The sequence below is a fragment of the Panicum hallii genome, chromosome 3 (assembly GCF_002211085.1).
Source record: "Panicum hallii strain FIL2 chromosome 3, PHallii_v3.1, whole genome shotgun sequence".
NCBI lineage: Eukaryota > Viridiplantae > Streptophyta > Magnoliopsida > Poales > Poaceae > Panicum > Panicum hallii.
Window position 1 is genome coordinate 8,231,437 of NC_038044.1, and position 22,838 is coordinate 8,254,274.

At 45.6% G+C, this 22,838-nt stretch overlaps 5 protein-coding genes across 8 annotated transcripts; 1 reads left to right on the forward strand and 4 right to left on the reverse strand.

The window, feature by feature from the left end:
• Positions 1-2,242: 2,242 nt before the first annotated feature.
• LOC112885904 (disease resistance protein RPP13-like) lies at positions 2,243-13,854 on the reverse strand. Of its 2 annotated transcripts, XM_025951598.1 has the most exons (13): positions 13,029-13,854; positions 10,236-11,240; positions 9,828-10,110; positions 8,857-9,725; positions 6,186-8,250; positions 5,009-5,134; positions 4,577-4,687; positions 4,307-4,486; positions 4,036-4,164; positions 3,600-3,695; positions 3,151-3,333; positions 2,776-2,948; positions 2,243-2,670 (listed from the first exon to the last, which is right to left on the reverse strand). In XM_025951598.1, the coding sequence occupies exons 4-13, from the start codon at positions 9,693-9,695 to the stop codon at positions 2,553-2,555; spliced, it is 4,020 nt and encodes a 1,339-aa protein (XP_025807383.1). In that variant the 5' UTR covers positions 9,696-9,725; positions 9,828-10,110; positions 10,236-11,240; positions 13,029-13,854; the 3' UTR covers positions 2,243-2,552. The 2 variants fall into 2 exon arrangements, with proteins under 2 accessions (XP_025807383.1, XP_025807384.1); XM_025951599.1 differs by lacking the exons at positions 9,828-10,110; positions 10,236-11,240; positions 13,029-13,854 and having other exon boundaries at positions 8,857-9,819.
• A 794-nt stretch (positions 13,855-14,648) lies between these two features.
• On the reverse strand, positions 14,649-16,873 carry LOC112886903 (scarecrow-like protein 9). The gene is made up of 2 exons (XM_025952924.1): positions 16,821-16,873; positions 14,649-16,712 (listed from the first exon to the last, which is right to left on the reverse strand). The coding sequence occupies exon 2, from the start codon at positions 16,360-16,362 to the stop codon at positions 15,586-15,588; it is 777 nt and encodes a 258-aa protein (XP_025808709.1). The 5' UTR covers positions 16,363-16,712; positions 16,821-16,873; the 3' UTR covers positions 14,649-15,585.
• Positions 14,923-15,426, reverse strand: LOC112885123 (scarecrow-like protein 34). The gene has a single exon (XM_025950794.1). It carries the CDS (start codon positions 15,424-15,426, stop codon positions 14,923-14,925), a length of 504 nt encoding a protein of 167 aa, XP_025806579.1.
• Positions 16,874-18,254: 1,381 nt separating the features above from the next.
• LOC112886904 lies at positions 18,255-19,021 on the reverse strand. The gene is made up of 2 exons (XM_025952925.1): positions 18,508-19,021; positions 18,255-18,269 (listed from the first exon to the last, which is right to left on the reverse strand). The coding sequence occupies exons 1-2, from the start codon at positions 18,853-18,855 to the stop codon at positions 18,264-18,266; spliced, it is 354 nt and encodes a 117-aa protein (XP_025808710.1). The 5' UTR covers positions 18,856-19,021; the 3' UTR covers positions 18,255-18,263.
• A 688-nt stretch (positions 19,022-19,709) lies between these two features.
• Positions 19,710-22,576, forward strand: LOC112883970. 3 transcript variants are annotated; one of them, XM_025949248.1, is made up of 3 exons: positions 19,710-19,904; positions 20,538-20,635; positions 21,755-22,576. In XM_025949248.1, the coding sequence occupies exons 1-3, from the start codon at positions 19,770-19,772 to the stop codon at positions 22,395-22,397; spliced, it is 876 nt and encodes a 291-aa protein (XP_025805033.1). In that variant the 5' UTR covers positions 19,710-19,769; the 3' UTR covers positions 22,398-22,576. The 3 variants fall into 3 exon arrangements, with proteins under 3 accessions (XP_025805033.1, XP_025805034.1, XP_025805035.1); XM_025949249.1 differs by having other exon boundaries at positions 19,762-20,183; XM_025949250.1 differs by lacking the exon at positions 19,710-19,904 and adding an exon at positions 20,231-20,380.
• Positions 22,577-22,838: the final 262 nt, after the last annotated feature.

Here is a 22,838-nt window from a genome sequence, read left to right on the forward strand (position 1 = left end):
AATCAAGATCAAGATTTGAAATTTCAAGGTGTAATTACAACTAGAGTTTTATACTACAATTAGGTTTCAAAATTTAAGGACATGATAGACTACTCAAGTCTAGTATCCTGGAAAAGTTTCATAATTTTTCATGCATTCTAATTATTATTTATGATTTATCTAGGAATCTAAGCTTGAAATTTATAACTCAAGTTATGTTAGGTTTCTGTTCCTCAAATTTTTATGTTATATCACACTCATAAAGACTAAACTATAGTAAAAATTTCATCCTTAAATATGCATAGATACTTCTAAAATTAATTTGCCAAGCTTTTATTAACTTATAATACAAGTAACCAAATACTCTAGCTAGAGGGCTGTTCTAGACTTCAAAAATTTATACAAGCCTTCTCAATTCAGGTACAATATAGGCTCCAAAGATTAACATCAGTAAAGCTATAGATCATAAGATTCAATTAAAACACCATTTTACTTGTATTTAGAATACAGAACAAACTAAGCATTTTCATAACTTGACTATGAAATAAAAGTTGTAGAACTTATCATAAAGATTCTAACCCAACAAGTTTGGTATTTTTCTGATTTTTCTACGAATTCTTACACATTTTAGAACTTCACTGGTTGGAAATAGAGAAAGGGACTGAAACTTTGCATAAAGGACCCTAAAGGGATTTAAAGGTTTGCAATGTAGCCCTTGGCCGGAGTCAGAGCGGGGAACACAGGTTTGACCGTCGATTCCAGCGAGGTTGGTCGCCGGCGGCGGGGAAAGAAGAGGGGAATAGCACGAGTGGGGTGAGGGCAACCTTCGGGCGGTGACGGATGGGGTCGAGGAGGTTGGTGTAGGCCTGCCCACGGTGAGGCCGAGGCGGCGGCAAAGAAAGGACAGCGCGGCGGCGCTCCGGTGACCGAGCAAGGAGAAGGGTTGGCCGGACAGCTGCGCGAGGGTGCGGTGGAGCTAACGGCGAGGTGGTTGCAAGCGGAGCAGCTGCAGAGAAGCGGGACGACGGTGAGCTTGTGCTCGCCGGCGTTCGGGCGGCGATGGCTACGGCGTTCCGGTGGCTAGGGGTGAGGAGCTGGCGATTGGATGGTTAGAATAGGTCGAGGAGCTCCCAGTGGTGCTGATGCGCTCGCAACATAGGAGTTGGGCGCTCGGTTTGGAGCTCGCCACGGCGGCAGCTCGGTGGCGGCCGCACGGCGACGGCGTGCGCGTGGCAAGCGCGGAAGAGGCCAGGGGAAAAGAGGAGCCGAGGTGGGAGAGGTAGAGGGCGACGCGTGGGAGAGGAATGCAGCAGGAGGTGGCGCTCGGGAAGCTGTGCCGGCGGTGGGCGGCGGCGGCAGGAGCAGAACAGAGGCGAAGCAGTGGTGCCAGAGGAGGAAGAAGGCAGACGGGGTCAGAGGGACTAGTTTGTGAATTCCAAAAATTCCAGGGACCTCTCTGTAAACTAAGATTTCCCATTGATAGAAAAGTCTAATGAGAAAGGTGTCTAAAGCAAAGTTGTAGAGAATTTCAAATCCTACAAGACTGCTTTAAGGTTCAAGTTCAAAATCTCAAAGAATATAGTTTTATTTTAAACTTTAGAGCACAATTCAAAATATAAACTTTGTCTTGTAATTCAAACAAAATGCTTTAATGTTTAGGGTCTTTTTGCAAGATTTCCTGCAGTAATCATTACTAACTCTTTTTACACTTTAGTTCTTAGGTAAAACTAAGTCTTACTTTTATCTTTTTACCATTTCACATGTAAGTCCTTATATGTTTGTATTAATTACACAAGGGTCCTTAATTTCATAAAAAGTCTATTTCCCTTAATGTTTATTTAACCTTTGTTCTTTTCTTTTCTATAGCCATCTGAAATTTGACACTTAGGATCATTTTCACACACTTGCACATGTAAATTTGTAGAAGTTATAATTTACAAATATACCCTTATTGCTTTGTACAACTTGTATACACTAAATCCTGCTTACATATATTACACCCAAACTTAGTATCTAGTTGTCTAACTACCTGGATATCACAAGAACGAATAAAGGGTTATTTTTTCTCAAGGATTCCTGAGGCGGTGAACCTTTCACAACAGAGCTCATCTCTACATTCGTTTCATCCAAGATTTGTTTAAATGAAAGGAGCGCTGACGGCCGAGGAACCACGGGGAACGAAACGATATAGAAATGAAACGGAGGATTGAGGTGGGGGCGGCACCACGACGTGGATCAATGGTCCGCAGAAGCAGATCCAACATTATAACCAAACAGCAAGGACTAACTTTTATAATGCAAATATACGCAGCAGACATACAGATCCAAGAGGAATACGTGTAAGTCCATTGTGCTGCCTTAGTTGTGCAAAGGTCTCAAGAAAATCCAGCGTTGTTGTACACGCAACTAGGTGCATAAAATCTATAAATCTTTTTTGACCTAATATCTAACAAACAAGCCGAATAGTTAACTGAATCTGTACGTAATCATAGGCCGAGCACATATACAGTGCCATCCAGCCTACAACCACATTTATTTTGCACCGCTGACCAGCAGGTCACCTTGCCGGCCGATTAGTCTTCCAATGGCTCCAGCACATGAACGGCACCATCGCTCATGCCGAGTGCAATCTGGTTAGGATTCAGCCAGGGATACACAGAAACAGCCATGGGATACACGACTCCACCTCCGCTGGATATAAAGATGCAACCAGAAGGCAGTAGCAGTAAGATATTGTTGGCCACCAGAATTAAGATCGCCCCAGACTCAACAGAAACTGTTGGAGACTGCACATACCTAGATACTGAAGAAGGTATATAGGCTGAAGCTGCAATCCTGCATCGTAACCTAAGAGATTCCGCTTCGAATATTCCAATTGCTCCATCGCGAAATCCCGCGTAGACCAAGAGACCGTCAGATGTGTATACTGCACTTGAAATTGGAGAAGGGAGTGCATCTCTTGGGGACCACTGCATTATCAAGTAATGGTGACTAAGCATCAGTGTGATGTTGCAATATGTACATTTTTGATATTAGGATCATCATAAATATTTATATCTAACACTTCTACCACAATATAATACGGTATGCACCACTCAACGCAAGATTGCATATATGCTAATAATAAGTAATAAATGCAAACATGTTACAAAATGTTCATGAATAACTAACCAAGTGTAGGCATTCAAGCTTCCCATCATAGATCGCCAACTGGCTCTCATGAACTACTAAAAGATGTGTTTGGTCATAGTGAAACTGCACCATTGTATCACCAACTAAAGCAGAACCATTAGATGGAGGTCGGATGTATCTTGATTTCTTGTTCTCCCAATTGTGAGTGCTCCAAACACATAGCTGCAAAATTTCATATATTAAACAAAACTATACAAAAACAAGTATACTTTTAATTCTCACGTCTAAATTTCATATCGAAAAAAATACTTGTCCTTGCAATCAAGATTCCATCTTTAAATTTCTTTGGACAAAAGGATGGCCTAAAATTGTATTGATATGAAATAAGGAGGTTGAGGCTATGCTCACATGCACAAAGCTTACATTTAACTCAGCCTTCATTTTAATAAACAACCCAAAATAATACTTGGTAACGTTAGAATTCACACCTGAGCATCAGCGCCTGAAGATACAAGCACGTTCATCGATTGCGAGAATGTCAGTCCAGTTACCTTTTTCTGATGGCCCATAAGCACCCTTTGGACCTACGCAATTCAATCATAATATGTCAATATTTGGCATGTTGATGTTAAATATAAATAAACCTAAGGAATATGGTGTAAGGCAGGAATATGGTGTATTTGATGTTCTGTAGCAAAGCACACACGATCAACTAGTAATTAAGTAAAAGCAAGAGGAGGTATGTAGTCTAAAATGACAGCGAGGTATTTCACGAGAGGTACACGGAACTTCCTATGAGTATCATAATACATTGAAAGTGACAGTTTTAATTTGCCCAAGGTGTTACCTATAACCCTTAATGATAGCCTATTCATTCAGGTCGTGCAAAGCAGGGGACAATAGAGACTAAACGTTAATACTCACCTCATTAGTGTAGATATTATAGATTTGAATTGAAGAGTCCTCCATCCCAATAGCAATGATGTTATTGTCTTGTGGGTAGAGTGCGAGGAAAGTTGATGCAGGTGGAGGTGCCATGAAAGTAGTCAAGACCTGTGAGAGATTCACAAAATTAGTGAAGTCAATGAAAGGCCATGGCATAATCATGAAACAAAAATTAGTTTACAGAAGCTGTCATACTATGAGAGCTCAATCATGAAAGTAACCGCATATTGGTGACGCTGAAGAAAAGTACCTTGAATGTCTTCGCGTTGAACAGCGAGATTTTGCCACCAGATGCAGAAACTATATAGCACTCATTTTTTGATAGGGCAATGCAGGCAACTGCCGCTCCAGTGTTGGCTTCAGTTGTGTCGTTTGTCATTAGAATGTCTTCTTTCGGTTTCCACAGTAGTGGTGGAACAGATGTGGTGGGCTAACAAAAAGTTGTGACAGCTTTTAGGAAACAACTAAAAAGAACTACAATGTCAAAATAAAAATAATTCAGTTCTCCCATGCATCTAACCCTGCCACGAGGATTTTTTTCACTGGGCCCCCATTTCCACAGCTTAAGAGTAGCATTGGAGCTGAGAGTCAAAAGATATTTCCCCTTATTTGCATACAGAAGATGGAGAACCTATGAAGGAGAAAAGAAATAATAACAGTACTTTATCAGAATTTTGTACTATACTGCTCTGAATCTGACCATAATCTCTTTAATACTGTAGCACAAAATGAGTATCACATCAAAAGACAATATGAACAAGAAGGACAAATATAAACATTTGTGAAGTAAACACGTGCAAACATCAATTGATATTGTGACCTTCCCTGGCTTGAATAGAATATGAGCTCATATGTTTTAGGTTGATGTTGCATGCTAAATATTTATAAGTTATAACTCAACAAGGGCATACTAATACCAAAAAAAATTAGATGCAAAAATTGGTGAACATACTTTGGTGGAAGATGCTTCTGGATCTGGTGGAATATGCAGTGCTCGAATATGTCCAAAGTCAACGATGTCCGCCGACTTCCAGGCCTTCAGTACGAAGTCAGGGGTTCTGCTAACATCCATACGTGCCTACATTTTGTTCGTTATAGTTAGCACATGAACATATTAAGCAGCAAATAAATAAAGAAAAAGATTGTGGAAGAGTAGCTGGCAACTCATGTGTGTCATGAGCTTTCTGCAATAGAACTACAGTACACACTATGCAAATAGAACAAGGGTGTTCACAATGGTATGGCTGGTTTCATCAATTGTAAGCAAAAGTGGGGTTATTTTCCTTCAAATTTTTACGATCCTTGAGGAGTTATCACACTTTTTTTTCTATTTGGAAGTGCTGAAAAACTTAATCAAGCTCTTATAGTAACAAACTGCAATTAATGAAGGGCAGCTAATAAGTCATTTGCTTTCCCCGCTAGGCTGTCTAAAAAATCCTACAATAGTTGCATTATTTGTCATACAGGTGGAATACAATAGAAGGGAAGAAGGAATGAAGTCAATTCTAGAATATTAGGGTAGCTAGACTTAACTTGCAGGTAGGAGCCAATGAACAGCCAAGAGATTAGGTGTAGCTAGATTCGACTTGCAGTTTACCAACGAATTAATCTGATGGAAATTTATTGAGCCCATCAGGGCAGCTCCGGTGTGTGTTTTTTGAGGGTGCTAGAAAGAGAGAGAAAATAATGTAGAGGGTGCAATACACTGGAGAGAATCTTGTATGGGATGTTATCCTGGCACCTGGTGCCTAATTTTGCACCTGGTTCCTAGAATAAAAAATATTTGGTGCCTCTACATTTATTGGCCTGCTGCACCTCGGTTTAGACACTGCATGGAGCTGCACGTGGGGATGGTGGGGAGAGAACGGAGTTTTTTTTTAAACTTCCCTTCCTGCTACCATGGATCCCACTAGAATTGCTATACGCTGGAGCAAAATTTACCAAGTTAGCACCTTCTGTGTGCGTCCTACATTAGCACTACCAATGATGATGCTATACATTGTGGATGCCCTCACAAGGCAGGAGAGAAGAATCAATAAGAGAAGCAATAATTACTTGAATGGAGCCATCAGCTTTTGAAAACATAAAATTGCTCAGTCAATCAATGTGCATGCATGATCACTTCGTACCTCTTGGTAGGTTGATGAGAGCATTTCTTCTTCCTGCTCCCGTGCTGTTCCAAGATAGGGACGTTTGGGATGGACGGCGGCCGTGCGCTCCAACGCATCCTCCACATCCTCCACGTCCAAAATACGGGCACCTTCACAGTTCACTCTCACGGTGACACTCTGGAGCGATGTTCTTCCGAGGGTCTCGAAACCAATAAGCAACCTGTCAAAACTAAGCATGGCCGCATCTTTTAGGAGCCGCACACTGACTTTAAACTCAAGGGATTCAAGACTTGGCATGATAGCAGATGCAACACTGCCGTTGCTGATGCAATCGCGCAGATCAAACCAGGAAGGTGCACCACCGATCTTCAAGATTCTCAACTTTCGAAAGTAGTAGCCAACACCTTGAGCCGTGCAAGGAATCTTTATATTAACTAATTTGGTTTCATCACACAATATCAGTGTGAGGCTACGGAGCTCTGGCAACCTCGCAAGGATTTCCATGTCCTGCCCTTTAACAGCTTGCACTCGCACATACAGATAGGAGAGGTTTGGAGCAAGCGATGGATTTATCCACTTAGGCAGTCCAGAGAACACGAGGCAGTATAAATGCAGCAATTGGAGATGACGACAGGTGATGAATCCTTCATGACTCGTCATGCTCTCAAAAGCATATAGCGGTGCGCCATCAATGCGCATCATCCGGATATTGTGCAGATTGCCTAGGAACTCCAGCAAAGCTCTCTCCATGCTCTCATCCGTGACATGAATTTTAGTGCGGAGCACCCTCAGTTCCCTCAGCATGCCCAGCTCCTTCACAAACTGCATTCTTCTAGCATCATCATAATCATCATCAGCAGGAAGCCATCTCACCAGCTCTTGCAACGAGGTCAGTTTACCTATCAAACCATCCGGAATCCTTGTTCCCGGACCAACATGTAGGCAAACCAGTTGCGTCAGCTGTCCCACATCCTCGGGCAGCTCATTTATGCGGAATTCCCATAAATCCAGTGTCTGCAGAAACTTGAGATATCTCACTTCCCTGGGCAGTTTGATATTAGTTTCTCCAACTGGTGATGCTAACCGGAGGTACCTCAGGTGAAGCATACTCCCAAGATGATTTATCATACCTTCGTGTATTTTTTCTCCATTGTAACAACCTTGCATATCTAATACACGTAAAACTGGAGTGTGTGGGCATGATGACGGACCAAAATTGCACTCACTGGTAATAAAGGATCTTATTTTATCCACAGCAATATTAGCTAGCAGTTGACCGCCGCTGCGCTGTTCGATCCGCTGCAGGGCTATCCTGCGAGCAATGCTTCCCGGAAGTTTCTGTCGCTCATCATCGCCATCCAATACCGTGACAAAATTTTCTTGGCTCGACAATGAGCGGACCAAATCAAAAACCATATCATGAACACAGCAACCATCTACATACCCTTTCTCAAGTCTCTCCACTGGCTGGATCATGCTTCGGTTTATCAACTCATTGAAGTACCTCTCCCCGAGCTCAAATGATCCAATGCCTGCTGCTTGTTCCTCATGGACGACAAAACCTTCAGCTATCCACATCCATATCAATCTATTTTTCTCTATCTCTTGATCTTCTGAAAATATGCTTAGGTACAGTAAGCAAGGCTTTAGATGTGAAGGCAGATCATAATAGCTGAAAGACAATATCTTTCTAGTATTATCTACATCATCATTGCGTCCCTGCCCAAAACCAATAGAGTTGTAGATCTCAGACCAGTCCTTCCATGGTTTACTGGCTAACAAACTGGCTATTGTAATGATAGCTAATGGCACACCACCACATTTCTTCAAAATTTTGTCACATGCCTCAGCCGATGGACTATCAAAGTACTTCCCTTCACCATCAGCTATTCTTGCATACAATAACTTTTTAGAGTTGTCACAAGAAAGTGGTTGTATTTTGTACTCTTGGTCTGCCTGTGCAGCCACTTCATAAGTACGAGTTGTTACGACTACTCTACTTCCACAATGACCGTCTTGCAGAGCACATCTGATTAGTTTCCATGATTCCTTGTCCCATATATCATCAATAACAATGAAACACCTACACATTCACATGATAGCAAAAGAGCCGTGAGATGGTGATTCAAATTAAGTATAGAAAACCATATGAAAATGGATCTGCCAACCATAAGAACAGATAAATGGGCATTGTCGGCCATAGAAAAAGAGAAGATGCTTCGTTCCTATATGAATCACGAAGAAGTATGGAGGAAGAAAAACTAGCAAGAAGAAAAACACGAAGCACCCTAATAAGTTTGGTATAAATTTATTAGCAACAGCAAAACATAGCACTTGTGGTTCGATGCCTCATGAACCATTGTAGTAATTATCTTTTTTATTTTAAGTAAAAGTGCAACAAAAATGGCAGACAATATCAATTTATATTTGAAAACAGATTTGTATTTTACACAACCACTTGTATTTTCTTGTTGAAAATACAAAGTTACTTCATCAGCGACCATTTAAACCAACTGCATCATCAATTAATAAGGGCTAACATAGTAATTTCTAGACATGAGATGGCACATGCTGGCCCCTTTCAGACTTGGTTTAATAAAATAAAGAAAGAATATATATGCGACTACAAAAAACAAAAGGCACTATATATTAAAAGCATTGGTCGGTGATATGATTATAGTAGTCGTACCTTTTTTCCTTGATGAATTCCTCAAGTTCTTCCATGAGCTGCTTTTCATCCAGCACCATTAAATCTGAGTTGGCATACTTCCCCCTGTCAAGATCAATGAGAATGTCTCTAAGAACTTTCTTCACGTCAGGGTTCCGACCCACTGGAACAAAAGCACTACGCTCGAAATGCAGTTTAAGCTGGTCGTAGACAGCTTTGGCAAGAGTGGTCTTGCCCAGCCCTCCGAATCCAACGACCGAGACGACCTTCATCGCCTTCTTACGGGGCATATCAACATCACCCCCTAGGGACAGCATGTTTATGAGCCTATCCTTTGGCCCCTCGATGCCAACAAGCTCTGTTGCCCTTTTGAACAGATTCAGAATTCGAGGATCGATGGTCGTCGCAGCTGCAGGCTTGGCTACAATGCTGTCGACGGTGAACCTACCATGCCTTGCTGCCACCTCGTCAAGCTTCTCGTAGATCTCCTGGATCAGGCAAGAGATCTTTCGGCGAGCCTTGCTCTTCTTGAACAGACCGCCCACCTTCTTCCGGAGGCGCCTGAGCCTGTGTGGGTCGGCAGGCTCTGCGCCATCATCGACGCACACCAGGAACGTGTCGACGATGTCCTCCATGTCGTAGGATGATTCCCTGACATCGCGCACCCAGAGCTTGACAAGGTCGTCGAGCTGCTCCGGTGGCACGTCGCCGATCCTGCGGAGGACGGCGTGCACGGCCTCGAGCTCCTGCGAGAGGGACTGGATCTTCTTCCTCACGCCCTTCTGCAGGCCGTACTCCTCCTTGAGCAGCTCGCCAAGCTTGGGAAGCAGGCTTCCCATCGCCCCCATCACCAGCTCCATGCTGCAAGCAACAAGCTCAGCAGGTGGCTCCTGCGCACAGCAGCTTGGTAAGTGTGTGGAAGATCCTATCTGTGTTGGTACTTGGTAGCACTGTGAGCAGCTAGCATGTACTTGACAGTGAGGAAAGCTCACCTAATTCTGCCACCAGCTCTTGGCCGGGGGATCCACAGTGAGTCAGTGAGGAAAGTGCTCCTGGCGTCTCCGTCCAGATCCAGCTGGTAGGGGAGGGAAGGGGTCGGTCTCTGACTCGGGGTGTTCCATGTGAACACGGAGTGGACAGCCCGTTAATCCATTTGCCGTTGATTTATCTACTCTGGAGGTGGCATCCTCGAGACCTCGACTCTATCGCAGATTCCTTGTGCTTCCCACGTGACAGTGACAGAGTTCAACGGCATCCTCGTTTGGAAGCATTGGTCTGGAGAAGTAGGGATGAAATCATAGATTTTTTTCTTTTTTTGGGCACGGCTCATAAAATCAAAGAATTGGATGATCACGGCCCAAGTCGGCCCATCAGGGCTGGTAGGTGAGCTCGCAACTCACTTTCTTCAAGCACAGGCGCTGGTCGGCGGCACAGGCTCCTGGCCCAGTAACGAAATGGCCCAATCGGTGATTGGGCCTTCCTGCCCTTGCTGCTCACTAAATCACCGAATCAGGCGTGGCACAGACACAGTAAAAGAACAGAGATAGAATCAGGCCTGGCCGCGCAGCCGTAGGCCGCGTTCGGGCACGCGACGCGGGCGGACTCCACCGGGCGCTCCATGGCGTGGCACCGGCGGAAGCCACCGGTGGAGCCGCGGCACACGTGGCACTTGCGGTTATCCCTGAGCTTGTCACGGCACGACGAGCACACCACATGCCCCACGTCACACCGCGGGCATGGAGCATCCACATTAGCCCAGGCCCCAGGATCAATATATATTCAGGAAAATATATATTCAGGAAATGGATCAGTTTTATATCATTATATGCAAGATTGTTCAGAGAAAAAATTTGATGTATCCTTCACCTACACTGTACACTCTCAAAAGATCTTTTTTCAAGCAAGAAATGCTTATGTTTGTACAATTTTAGTATTTAAATAGAGATACAATTGTAGTAGGCGGTCGTATACCATAGTGGAAGTTATATACCTATTCTAGTGCTAAACTCCGTCATCAGAGAGTTCACTTGTGGCTCTGGAGTGTCAAAAATCTTTGCCTCTTGAAAAAAAGGTGCTAAATTATGCAACGATCTGTCTGCCTACCTGCACTGGAAGCAAGCATGAACAGGTGCGAGCGCATGTAGGATGAGGACTACCTGGAAGATGGGGGGCTTCAGCGGAAGGTAGCAGACGCCGAAGTCGAGGGCGTCCGTGTCCTCCACCGCCACGACGCCACCTGCCGGCGGCACCGACGACGACGGACCGGAGGCGGAGGTGATCATTCTTGCCCGCTTCCGCTCCTTCACTTGTGCTGCCGCTGCAAGCCTCGCGCGTAGGTGATCACCAAACGAGAACGTCTCCATCCGCGCCCGCACCCCTCCCTTCTCTCCCTCTCGCTCTCAGTTCTGTATCGAATGAAATGGGGACATATAGTTCCACGGGAAACGATTTGATTTTCGAAATGCAATTTGAATTTCGTTTTGACGCCGGTTTTGTGGATGGCTTCCTCCGCAGACAAAGGTAACTGCTGGTAACAGGCAAGAATTCGTAGCAGCTTGGAAGGAAACCAAAGATTAGTTGAACTGACAAGCACGCAAAAAACTGAATACTCTCTCTGGATTTTTATGTTTCCTATTATTGTTTATTTGCCGTCATGGAAGTCCATGGGCTTTAAGTTTATTTTATTAATCTTATTGGCCTATCCATTTAGGGTGAAAACGGAATGAGAAAACTTTAGCAAACTCAAATGTCGTAGGAGAAAATTTCTACAATAACATTTGGAAGTTGGAACAAATAAATAGCATAAGAAATTCTGTGAGAAGGCACTTTCATACAAATAAATAATATTATTTTAGAAATTATTTGGCAAAACGGCTTCTCTTGCTTTTTTTAAAATGGTTTCATTTTTAAATGGTTTTTCCTTTGCTAATATCCTTTATGCCCTTATTAGCTAGCTCCGTGTCCGCGGGTCTCTGGTTGCGCTTGCCCTCCGCTGCCGCTGGTCCGTGTTGCTCCTGCTGGGTTTACTTTGGATCCATCATTAGGCATCCCATCCTCCCATCCGGACACGCATGCATGAACAGCAGCAGCATCTTGAAAATGGAGATAGGCAGGCAGCAGCAAACAAGGGGAAGCAAAACTAGGCATAAAGGATCACGCAACAGCCTTTCAGGCTTTTGATTCCCATCTTTCAGCAGGCTGACTGCAACATGTGCGACAAGCATCTTTCCAGCTTTTAAAAGAGAAGGCATAATTTACAAAATAGGCATAATTAAGTGTCCACAACTGTACACTTGTGCTGTTGTCATTCAAGGATCAGGGCCTGTTTAGATCGGGGCGCGTAAACGCAAAAAAGTTTTTTTCAAAAGAATCTTGTCAATTTGAAGTACTAAATGAAGTCTATTTACAAAACTTTTTACACAGATGGTTTGTAAATCGCGAGACGAATCAAATGATGCTAATTAAGCCATGATTAAGCAATAATTAGCGGATGGTTACTGTAGTATCACTGTTGCAAAATATGGATTAAGTAGGCTCATTAGATTCGTCTCGCGATTTACAGCCCATCCATGCAAAAGATTTTGTAAATAGACTTCATTTAGTACTTCAAATTAGCAAGATTCCTTCGAAAATTTTACGTTTACAGCTTTTTTTGCGTTTATGCGCCGGGAACTAAACAGACCCTCAGTATGTTTATGTCTATTGAGGCTGACGAAAGCAAGTTTCTACTAATTTAGTGAACCGGATGCTTGGTGCAGATATTAAATCATAATTTGGGCAGATTTTGTGGGTTGACAGTGACACTGCCATGGCCTGAGAGAAATGCATAAAAAAATACGACATTTCAGACAAAATCTCCATACGCTGTCAATAAAGTTTGCTTCCAACTGCTTGCAATTACAGGCTTTGCCCAATATGCGCAAAGAGTATTTATCAAAGATTAAATTCCACATCGTACTTGACTTTACCCTATGCGTGTTGAGAGTTCTTGTCATATGGTTTCAAACTTGTAGCTGTTTGTGGTTCCGAGGTGTAAAAATTCTTGCCTTTGAAAACGAAGTGTTAAAATTATGGGCTCCTGGTACTGACTACAGGGTTTTGGTGATTTGGTGACAATAATCGTGGCTCTGCTGTCTACAGAGGATGCACTAATCTGAGAATCCAATCGATTAGGGTTCTAGGAAGGGATGTACCTGGAAGATTGGGGGCTTCAGAGGGAGGAAGCACACGCCGCAATCGAGGGCGTCGGTGTCCTCCACCGCCACGGCCGTCGTCGCCGCCGCCGCGCTCTCCGGCCGCACGCGCGACGCCGCCGCCGCACCGGAGGAGGGCTCCTCCTTCTCGACGCTAGCGCTTCCGGAATCCGCCGGTCGTCCTCCTCCGGCGACGCCTACGGCGACGTCACAGGGTCTTGGTCGCTTCCGCTTCGGCTCTCCTGCTTCCGCTGCAAGAACCTTAAGGCGCTCGTCGACGGGCATTTCGTCCTTGCGATCCCAATCCTCCGACCACGACATCCGTGGCCTCCCTCCCTCTCTCTCGTGGTCTCTGATCTTTGCGTGGGGAGGAAAACTCGGGCGAGCGGTTTTGAGGTTGGAGGGGGAGTAGACGGGGCATTGAATGCGGGCGCAAGCAGCCAAGCAGGTGGTGAAGAAGGAGCTCGGGCGGCTGTCTCACATGTTGCGTGTGCGTGTACGTGTGCCTGCTCATGTTCTTGTCTGCAACTCAATCGCAAAATTTTGGAAGCAAGCAACTCAACTCAATCGCGTGCAGCTCCAAAGCAAGCAACAAACAGCCTGATCTCCCGGCATGCTTGGAAGGGGACGAGTAACTCGGGGCCATTATTCACCATTGTTCAGCCGCTAAAGATCACTGGCCACCAACGAATCGCAGTCACCATCCTCGCGCTCGTAGTAGCCACCACCAACGAATTGCAGCCACCAACCGTCTCCGCAGGCCGCAGCGACCCCAGGCAGCGGAGACGCGGGGAGGTACGGCCGTACGGGAGGTGACGGGGCGGGGTGCTGACCGTCGACCAAGCCGCCATGCCCGGCCGTGCGAGCTCAGTCGCGCGGCGCCGGCGATCCGATGGCAAACGGAATGCTCCTCCGCTCGCAGCTGCTGGAGCACGCCGGCGCAGAGGATGCCGGCGGCGGACAACCGGGGTTAAATACAAATAATTGGATCGCGATCCAAACTACGGTGGTATATGTAAATTGTCAGATTGTAAACTAGGGGGTGGTATAAAAAATGGAGTGTGTTCGTTTCCTGTGGTCGTGGGGTCACATCAAAGAGAATCTTATCATTTAGAAGTATTAAATAAAGTCTAATTACAAAACTAATTGCAGAACCCCAGCGCTAATTCGCGAGACGAATCTAATGAGGTATATTAGTCCATAATTAGCGGATGATTACTGTATCATCAATGTGGCAAATTATGGATTAATTAGGCTCATTAAATTTGTCTCGCGAATTAGCACCCAGCTATGCAAAAAGTTTTATAGATAGATTTTATTTAATACTTCTAAATAGCAAGATTCTCTTTGATGTGATGGGTCTAAAGTTTAGAGGATAGAAAACGAACACACCCTAAACGTAAATATTTTGGGGTTACTTGTAATATTAGATCACAATTACTTTGCAAACTTTTATGCCGGCCTCACGCACGGCAGCTGGTGAGGTTTTACCGGCGCCGGCGACCGCGGCGCCTCCGTACAATCGCGGCGCCCCCCCCCCCCCCCCCCCCCCACCCCTGCTAATCGTCCTAGCTGATCCGGCGGCGGTGCCAGCTCATGGCGTTGCGGCTGGTCGGAGAACGCCACAATCCGGCAGTCCCCGTCAGACATCTCTTTGGACGCATGCGTTAACCATTGGACCCACCCTCTTCATCTCTGGTGCACCTGGACGCGATAACTGAACATATTCTTCACTGGCCTGCTGCACCTGGTTGAAGGTTGAAAATTGAATTTTTACGATAATTTGAGGATATAAATCGAACTTTTTCCTTTTCATGGGCAGCCGTAGCTCCAGCCCTGACGAGCGAATCACGGCCATGGTATGATTCTGTACCAAAGAGCAAAAGCTTAATTCCTAAGAGGCCTCTTCAGCTACCCATGCCGACTGGGCACAGAGGATGCGTCCCATCCACCCTCGCAGCAGCCGTTGGCCATCTTCACAAAACAAAAGGTCCTTGTGGTGGCACTGCCTCGCCTTGTCCTTCAGTACATTAACAATGGCTGGTTCCAGTGGCAGCTGCCTCAGGCCCGCCCTCTGGTTTCTCGCCTGCCACTGTTCATACATCTCAGGGCGCTCGATCAGGTCTGCGCCCTCACAGGCGATAATATTCAGTGCAAAACGTCCAAAAACGTCCTGCTCCAGCACCACTCGCGATTTACTCTCCCGCGGGATGATTGCATCAAACATGTCAAACATTGCCGTGTAATAGGACAATGCCTCCCGAAATCGCGACAAGTAGGAGGAGCCATATGAACTATTCAAAATGCTCTGGATGAAGACATCTGGCCTCATCTTCCTGATGTTCTGCAGGACGGTATCCTTGGGGCTTGGGTCATCAAAGAATAGGCTCTCGTCCATCAAGGTGTTGAAACTAAAGTGGTATTCACGATGAGCACATCTTCCGCATCTGTGTCCAAGTCCTCAATGCAAACTTCCTCCCACTTCTTCCTAATGGCATGGAAATTGAATGGCACACCAAACTCATGGGCACACTTGCTGAGACGGCGCCCGGTCTCCTCAATCTGCTCTGCTGGACATGGCCTGAGATGCGGGTAGCCTATGGCGGTGATCTTCACCTTCGGCGGTCCACCTTCCCTCCTTCCCATAACGCATGCCATAGTCAACAGTATGTAGTCTTCTCTTACCCACCATGGCCTGCAAGATGGTCATTGTGGAAAAAAGGACCACCACCTTGTTGAAGCTGCAGTCTGCCATGTAGAGGTTGTGTGCCTTGAGGAACTCTACAATTGAGAGGCGCTCTGCCATGAGCAGCTGCCAAACCTTGCTCCCCATGCCTACTAGCCGTGCCTCTAGCCCCTTGGCAAAACATTGAGCTAGCCGCTGTGTGACATCCCCTGTATCTGATGCATGTTGCTTGATCTGCTTCAGTAGCTCACCCGCTCTCATGTGATCGTTTGCTGCCACCGCCTGCGCACAAAGGATCAAGATTGTGTGTATGTCCACCACATTCACGACCGCCTTTCTACTATCCTTCCTGCTGTTCTTCTCCACCTCATTGGCCATGGCAATGCGCGGCTTCTCCATGCCTCTGATGATGTATGTCTCATAGCCATGTGACATAATATCATCCCACATCTCATGACCACAAATATCCTCAGGCTCCTTGATCATCATCATAGATTTGCTGGTCCTTGTCACCTCCTCTAGATGGTCATTGCTAGCATACCTCTTCTTGGCCCTATTATGGTTGCTGCTTTCCCTGACCATTTGATTCACCAGTTCACCCCTTCCGAAACCATTGGCTCTGGGCAAGAGCATAAGGGCCTCTTTCATGCCCTCCAAGAACGCCCCACTGCATGTGTACCCTTGGATAAAGCCAGGTTGAGTGTCCTTTCATCACCACCGCCATCTTGCAACAAATCCTTGCTGGCCTCCCCTGGAGTAGCGCAGGGTGATCAGAGAGTGTATCGTCAATGTCATCCTCCATGAGCATTTGTGAGATGTAAGGGAGCACCATGTCACTAGGGAAAGAGTGACTGCCCTCAATCCTACCATCGGGCTTTGAAGAAAAACTATTAAGGAAGACAGATAATGACTGTGGTGACTGCTCCATGACACCCTTCTCAAACAATTTCTCTGCGGTGATAGCCGTTTTGATCAATGGTAGTGGTGTGATGCCATAACTTTTGGTTGATGTATCAATAAAGAGAACAGACTTTGTTAAGGTGTATCCTAGTGTCTCCTAAAAAATGTGTATGCAAGTGCCATATGATTCAAGAGATGATGTCTACCTGTAACTCCAATGCTGCTTGGATAATGGAGACAATGGCTGGCTAGATTTCCAATGTTCCTTGGATAATGGCTGCAAAAGCTAGCTTCTGCACACAGCACACAAAGATAATAATTTCTTCTTACAATTTCTAAAGAAGACCATTGAAACAAACTCCATTTGCCTATTGAAAATAACAAACAAAGAAGATAGTGTTGTGCGATGCGCAACATATTTAAATAGGCCTCGCAGGCTAATATAAAGTATTAATGATCACAAACACAGAGAACAAAGCAAAGTTCCAAATCAACAAATAATCATCTCATTCTTACGTATTGATAGGCGTTTAGCTCATTACTGAAATGTGCGCGCACACGTGTAAATGAAGCACGTGGAGCCATGCACAGCTTGCAGTCCATGTCATCATCAGGGGGTGAGCTGGCCTCCAGTGTCTATGAGCTCCACGAGGCCCTCAACAAAGAATTCCTCTGGGATGGTATCCATAGTGATAAATTGGGGTCCTATAGTTGTGCGGTATGATTTTGGATAATATACTAACATTAGGAGAACTGCCTGGCTTTCAGTGTGTATATATACTAGTGCTAAGATGATTCCAACAGCCTATGTTGAGTAAAGGTGTTCGGTGACGGTGATAACAAAGTTATTTGCTCGATAATAGAGACGACGGCTATTTACAATTCCTATGCTGCTTTGGCAATGAAGGCGATGGGTAGCTAACTAGGTAATGCACAGATCAAACAAATTTTCCTTTACCTATTGAAAACGACAAACTGACATATACTCATGTTAGAGGTTCCGAACTCAAAACTTCTAGTGAAAAGTAAGAACAAAGGGACAGGGCAAATACGTTATCCCATCATCAGCCTTCAAATTCAGCCGCACACATGCAGGCTGACCATTGACCCAGACACTACGAGTACGACATCAAAACTTGCACGTTTTTCAGATATTCAAACTCAATTCTGCATATATGAGCTGTGTGTTGCAAACGTCCTGTGCCGCTTTCAGTTCCTTCGCACAAGTTTATTGCTTTACTTGTTCTGCAAAGTAGAGCAGCGGATAATGCGAACACTAAGTAAACAACTGCAGTAGGATCATGGGTAACTTGTGTTTAGAAACAAGCTGCATTTCAACAAATCCATACCAACAAACCAAATAGCAGCAGCACCAAATGTCTCGATGTTTTTTTAGGAAAACTTTGCAACTAGCTCTCAACAAATCTTGCAAACTTCTTGCACTTCTAATCAAACTGAAAGCACACATCACTTATGTTGGAGAAAAGGAGGATTCAGTATCACCTCTTCTCTGCCTACCCATTGCCCGCTTGACACCTTCCTTCTACTATTTTGCCTACACTTGCTTGAATGAAGAAACAACCATTGTTCTTCATGTTAACAGCAACCAGCAGTTCTGTGTTCACTGCCCTTAGGGTGTAGTCGCTTTTTTAATGCTGCACAGTGACTAGGAGATCAAAATCTAACTAGTAGTTTCTAGCTGCTTCACCAATGAACAATCAGCATCTATCACCGATCGGAAACTGAAAGACTACATAGCCAATTCTAAGTACAATCATGGGAAGAACACAATCTAATTGTGAGCATCCAAAACAAGATCAGATTTTCTGGCTGGCAGTGCGCATTTTTATTGAAACAACAGCAATATTTATGCAGATAGTTAGGGACATATACCTGCTTCACATCTTCACGGCCAATAAACCAGCCATGAGCAGCCATATTGTTGATGTGATCAATGTATATCTCCCAGTCAAAGTTATGGAACTCGAGATTAGGGGCGGCTACACGAGCACCTGCTCGCGTTGATGCATTAGCCTTGTCAGCATGTATTGCAGTCTCCTTAAACACCTCATAGCGGCGAGCCTTCTCCTTCTCGGTCCTATATGACCGGCCGTACTCCACCATCCAGTCCTGAAACCTGGCCTTCATGGTTGCCTCGTCGACCTCCGCATCTTCCTGCCTCACAGCTTCCCTGTCACTCATCACCTCCTTAACAGACACCTCTTGCTTGTAAAGAGGCATCCCCCCATAATTTTTTTGGGAGTTGACATAATCGTAGTACTGTGGCCAGTTAACTTTGCCATCTGTGCCCACGAACCGTCGAACCCTGCCTTGATGGCTCCCTCCCGACTCATGTACGCCTCCTTGACGACCGCCCTGTCAGGCACCTCCTTCCTGGCCTCCTTGCCAGCTGCAGAGATAACAACAGCTAGGTAGTGGTTCATGGCTAGTGGGTCACACGAAACAGAGCGGAAGATGAGGAATCTGAAGGCAGCTTTCGGTTTCTACTCGTATGTACCTGACTCATCTGCATCTTTCCTGAAGTACAGAACTCCAACCAATCCAGCCAACGCACCCGCGGCACCAACAGACCGAGCGAGGGTGCGGAGAGAGAGCGCACGCTGTCCTCTCCGCCGCCGACGATGGGCCCACCTGGGTGACGATCCCCGGCGAGGCCGAGGACCCCGCCTCCGCCTGCGCCTGCGCGCGGGGCGAGAACCTCCGGGTGAGGAGGGAACCGAGGGCCCGGAGGGACATTGTCTCAGTCGCTCGCTCCACTCCTCCGCCGCCTTGAATTCTCCGTCGACGCCCTCCGCCGCCGCCGCCGCCTCGGGTTTCCGAATTCTGAACGAAGCCGCGGCCGACGTGGGCCCGTGGGGGAGCAGTGCTTATGAATCGGACGGCTTGAAACTAGCCAGCTCTCGAGCCGAACTAACGTGAGCTCAGCAGCCGAGACGCTATCTGCAACGAGCCGAGACAAGCCGCTATGGCGCTATTCCAACGAGCCGTGGAGCTGGCTCACTGGATGTTGCGGCGCCCACCACGGCTCGAGAAGCTCCCTCCGCCGTCTGCCCCTCCTCCACCTGTGCGGTCACTTTCCCTTCCACTCCCCCCATCCCCCACCACACCGAAGCACCGCGATCCCGCGCTGCGAAATGGCGGGCGGAAGCGGCGAGGCAGCAATGTCGCCGCCGTCCTCCGGGGGCAGCGGCGGCGGGAAGCGCGGCCGGGACCCGGAGGAGGACGTGTACGTCGACAACCTCCACTCCCACAAGCGGTACCTCAGCGAGGTCGGTCGCCTCGCCGACGCCCTGCTACTTCCTCCGGCCCCCGTCGCCTCTGTGCTCGTCCTTGGTTCGATTCCGGCGGTTCTCGAGTTGGGTGCGAAGAAGGCGCGCGGGTTCCGGGTGGTCTGTTGGCCAATTCCTTCCTCGGATAGAGCGGGTTCCCAGTCCCTATGTGTTGCGCTGCCTGGGTTTCGGGGGTTAATTCCTCGAATTCTGATGGTTCCTGGGGCGGGGTTAGTTGGATCGCGGCATGTCCCTTGCAGAGCTTGATGGTCGATTTGGGTATTTGCGGTCTGGTGCTGTATTAGTCTCCTGTTTTGTCGGCCTTAAAACCTAGCTTTTGGCCTCAATTGTGGAATGCTGTTTTGTTCTTCAGCTCCTGCCCTGTAAAATCGGTGCTGCTTTTCTCTCCGATTCCTTTGGGAAAGTGGGTGATTTGGTAGTTCCGCGTTTGCACTTAAGGAGGTGTTAATTGCTCTGTATCCTTATTTTGTCCTCTCCAAATCAGAATTACTTCAAAAAAATCAGACTTTTCTAATAATTGGTTCCTATGTTTTGAGTTATTTATTGGTTCCTATGTTTTGAGTTATTTATCATTCCCCTGTGGATTGTTCCTTAATCTGCCAATATCTGCAGATAATGGCGTCCAGCCTGAATGGACTGTCTGTTGGGGATTCACTCTCTGACAACATCATGGTGTCCCCTGCAAGGTCAGAGACTGCTTCGTGCTTCAGGTTTGTGTGCTCTCATCTCGTATACATTAATTAAAATAAAACACTTTGCCTATGACTGTTTATGTATGCATACTCCATCATGTATTGGTGCACTGTAAAACAGTAGACTTTAAAATGAGTAGATGGGGAGAAATTCTCGCAATATTACCCAGCAAAATTACTTCTTTCTCCAAAAATAAATCTACCAAAATCTATGGTTCGTCTTAGTTGTGAGATGAGACAAACAGTGTTAGGGTTTCATTTAACTTTTAAGTTGCTAATCCATCATCCCCTAAAATGCATGATCCTTCATTCGCATCTAATTCCGTGTCAGGCATTTGTAAATTTGTAGGCACCCCAATTCCTCTATTTATTAACTGGGAGAAAGCCTTGGGGAAAGCCTGTTTATTAACTGAAAATTTAGGTAACAGGAAATATTTCTGCAAGTGAGAAAATCTGGCTTTTCTTTTGAATACAATTACCACACAACAAAGCTTTGTTCTTAGATGAAGGCTTTAGTGCAATTGCTACTTGATATTGAGGGGCCTATGTAGCATGGATGCTATTGTGTTGTCAGATTTAATTGCCATTTCCATCCATTTCTGCCTCAAATTAACCGACACTTATGTTTGCAATGTTGCCCAGCGCACTCCTACAACTTAGCATTCTGTAAGATGAATAGTTTATTCTTCATAATTCTTAGCACTGTGATGAAACATCTATGTATGGTTTGCACTATGCATGTATACCGGAAAATAATATGTCTCTATGCTCTGGAGACAGTATGATCACTTCCACATAATTGATTCAGTGGTTTCAGCCACATGTAAGTAATTAAGCATTGAGCATTTTTGAAGCGTAATAGGTCTCTGTCATGTTCCAGAACGTGTCATCATATGACATAGTTAATGTTATTACTTGAATGGTGCATGTGGCTATGAACATTGATGCCCATGACACTGTTGGTAGTTGGTTAACTATTTGGGAACTGTTGTCAGGGAGCACTTAAAATACACTCAGAAGCATCATCATGTTTTTTGTGGCCTTTATTTCTGCTGATTTGATACTTTTACTTCTCGGCAATTATATTGTGCTGCACATGGTATGAATTTCATAATCAATGTACTTGCCTCCTTTCAGGGATGAGATATTATCCCAATACTCACCAATGTCAGAAGATTCAGATGACTACCGGTGCTATGACACTCAATTAAACCCTGGTGTGAGTCAACCTGATGCAATGATCAGCCCTTCAACTAGTCCAATGTCATCTCCTCACCGTCACCAGAAGCCACAATCTCCTTTGTTACCTTCGAACGTCTACCCTCTCCCGAGCTGCTCCCTCTCATCAGTAGTCTGCTCTCATGCTCGACGTGGCTCCGACAATGAAGGTCGGTTCCCATCCTCGCCGAACGACATGTGCCATGGGGCAGATCTTAGGCGAACAGCACTACTGAGGTCAGTGCAAATGAGGGTGCAAGGACCCCATGCATATGATCTGCCATTCGGCATCAGACAAGAACAAGAACATGTTCACGGCCATGAAGATGAGCATGAGCATGCGCATCTAGAGGGATTGGAAGGGGCAGAAAGATCCTCCTCTTGCAGTAAATCAATTGATGATGAAGTTGGGTACCGGAGGCCGGATCATGATTTTGGGAGACCAGAGCATGAGATAGATTACATCGGCAACTGCACATCAGTCGATTGCCCGAGTGCCCCAAAATTTAAGCAAGACAAGAGCCATTGTAAATTTGATACCAGTATGGATAAGAATAGATAGCAGAGAACATAATGTCTCGTGTTCATGTTAATGTTTCGGGATTATAACTCTGCTTAATTTTGTTGCAGTTTTGATGGTTCTTATCTACTGTTGTCTGTGGTTTTGAGCATCAGCATTCCGAATACTGATATATTTTGTAATATTTGAATGAAATTAACCATTGGGGTGTTGCAATGCCATCTGATTATATGTATTTTCACCGTCAAACTTGTTTAAACCGGTACATTAGCCCCCCCGCATTGTGCAGGATGTGCAACTCTTGTCTAGAAGGCAGGTTTGAGGGCGTGTCTAGAAGGCAGGAATTTTGTTCTTAAGTAACAGTTCAGCTACTGCAGGAACTGGCAAAAAAAATAATTCAAATGGGGCCTGAATATCGCAGTATTGTGAATCAGCACGTTGAGTTTGATATCAGCTGGCATGATAACAGAGCGGCAATGCATG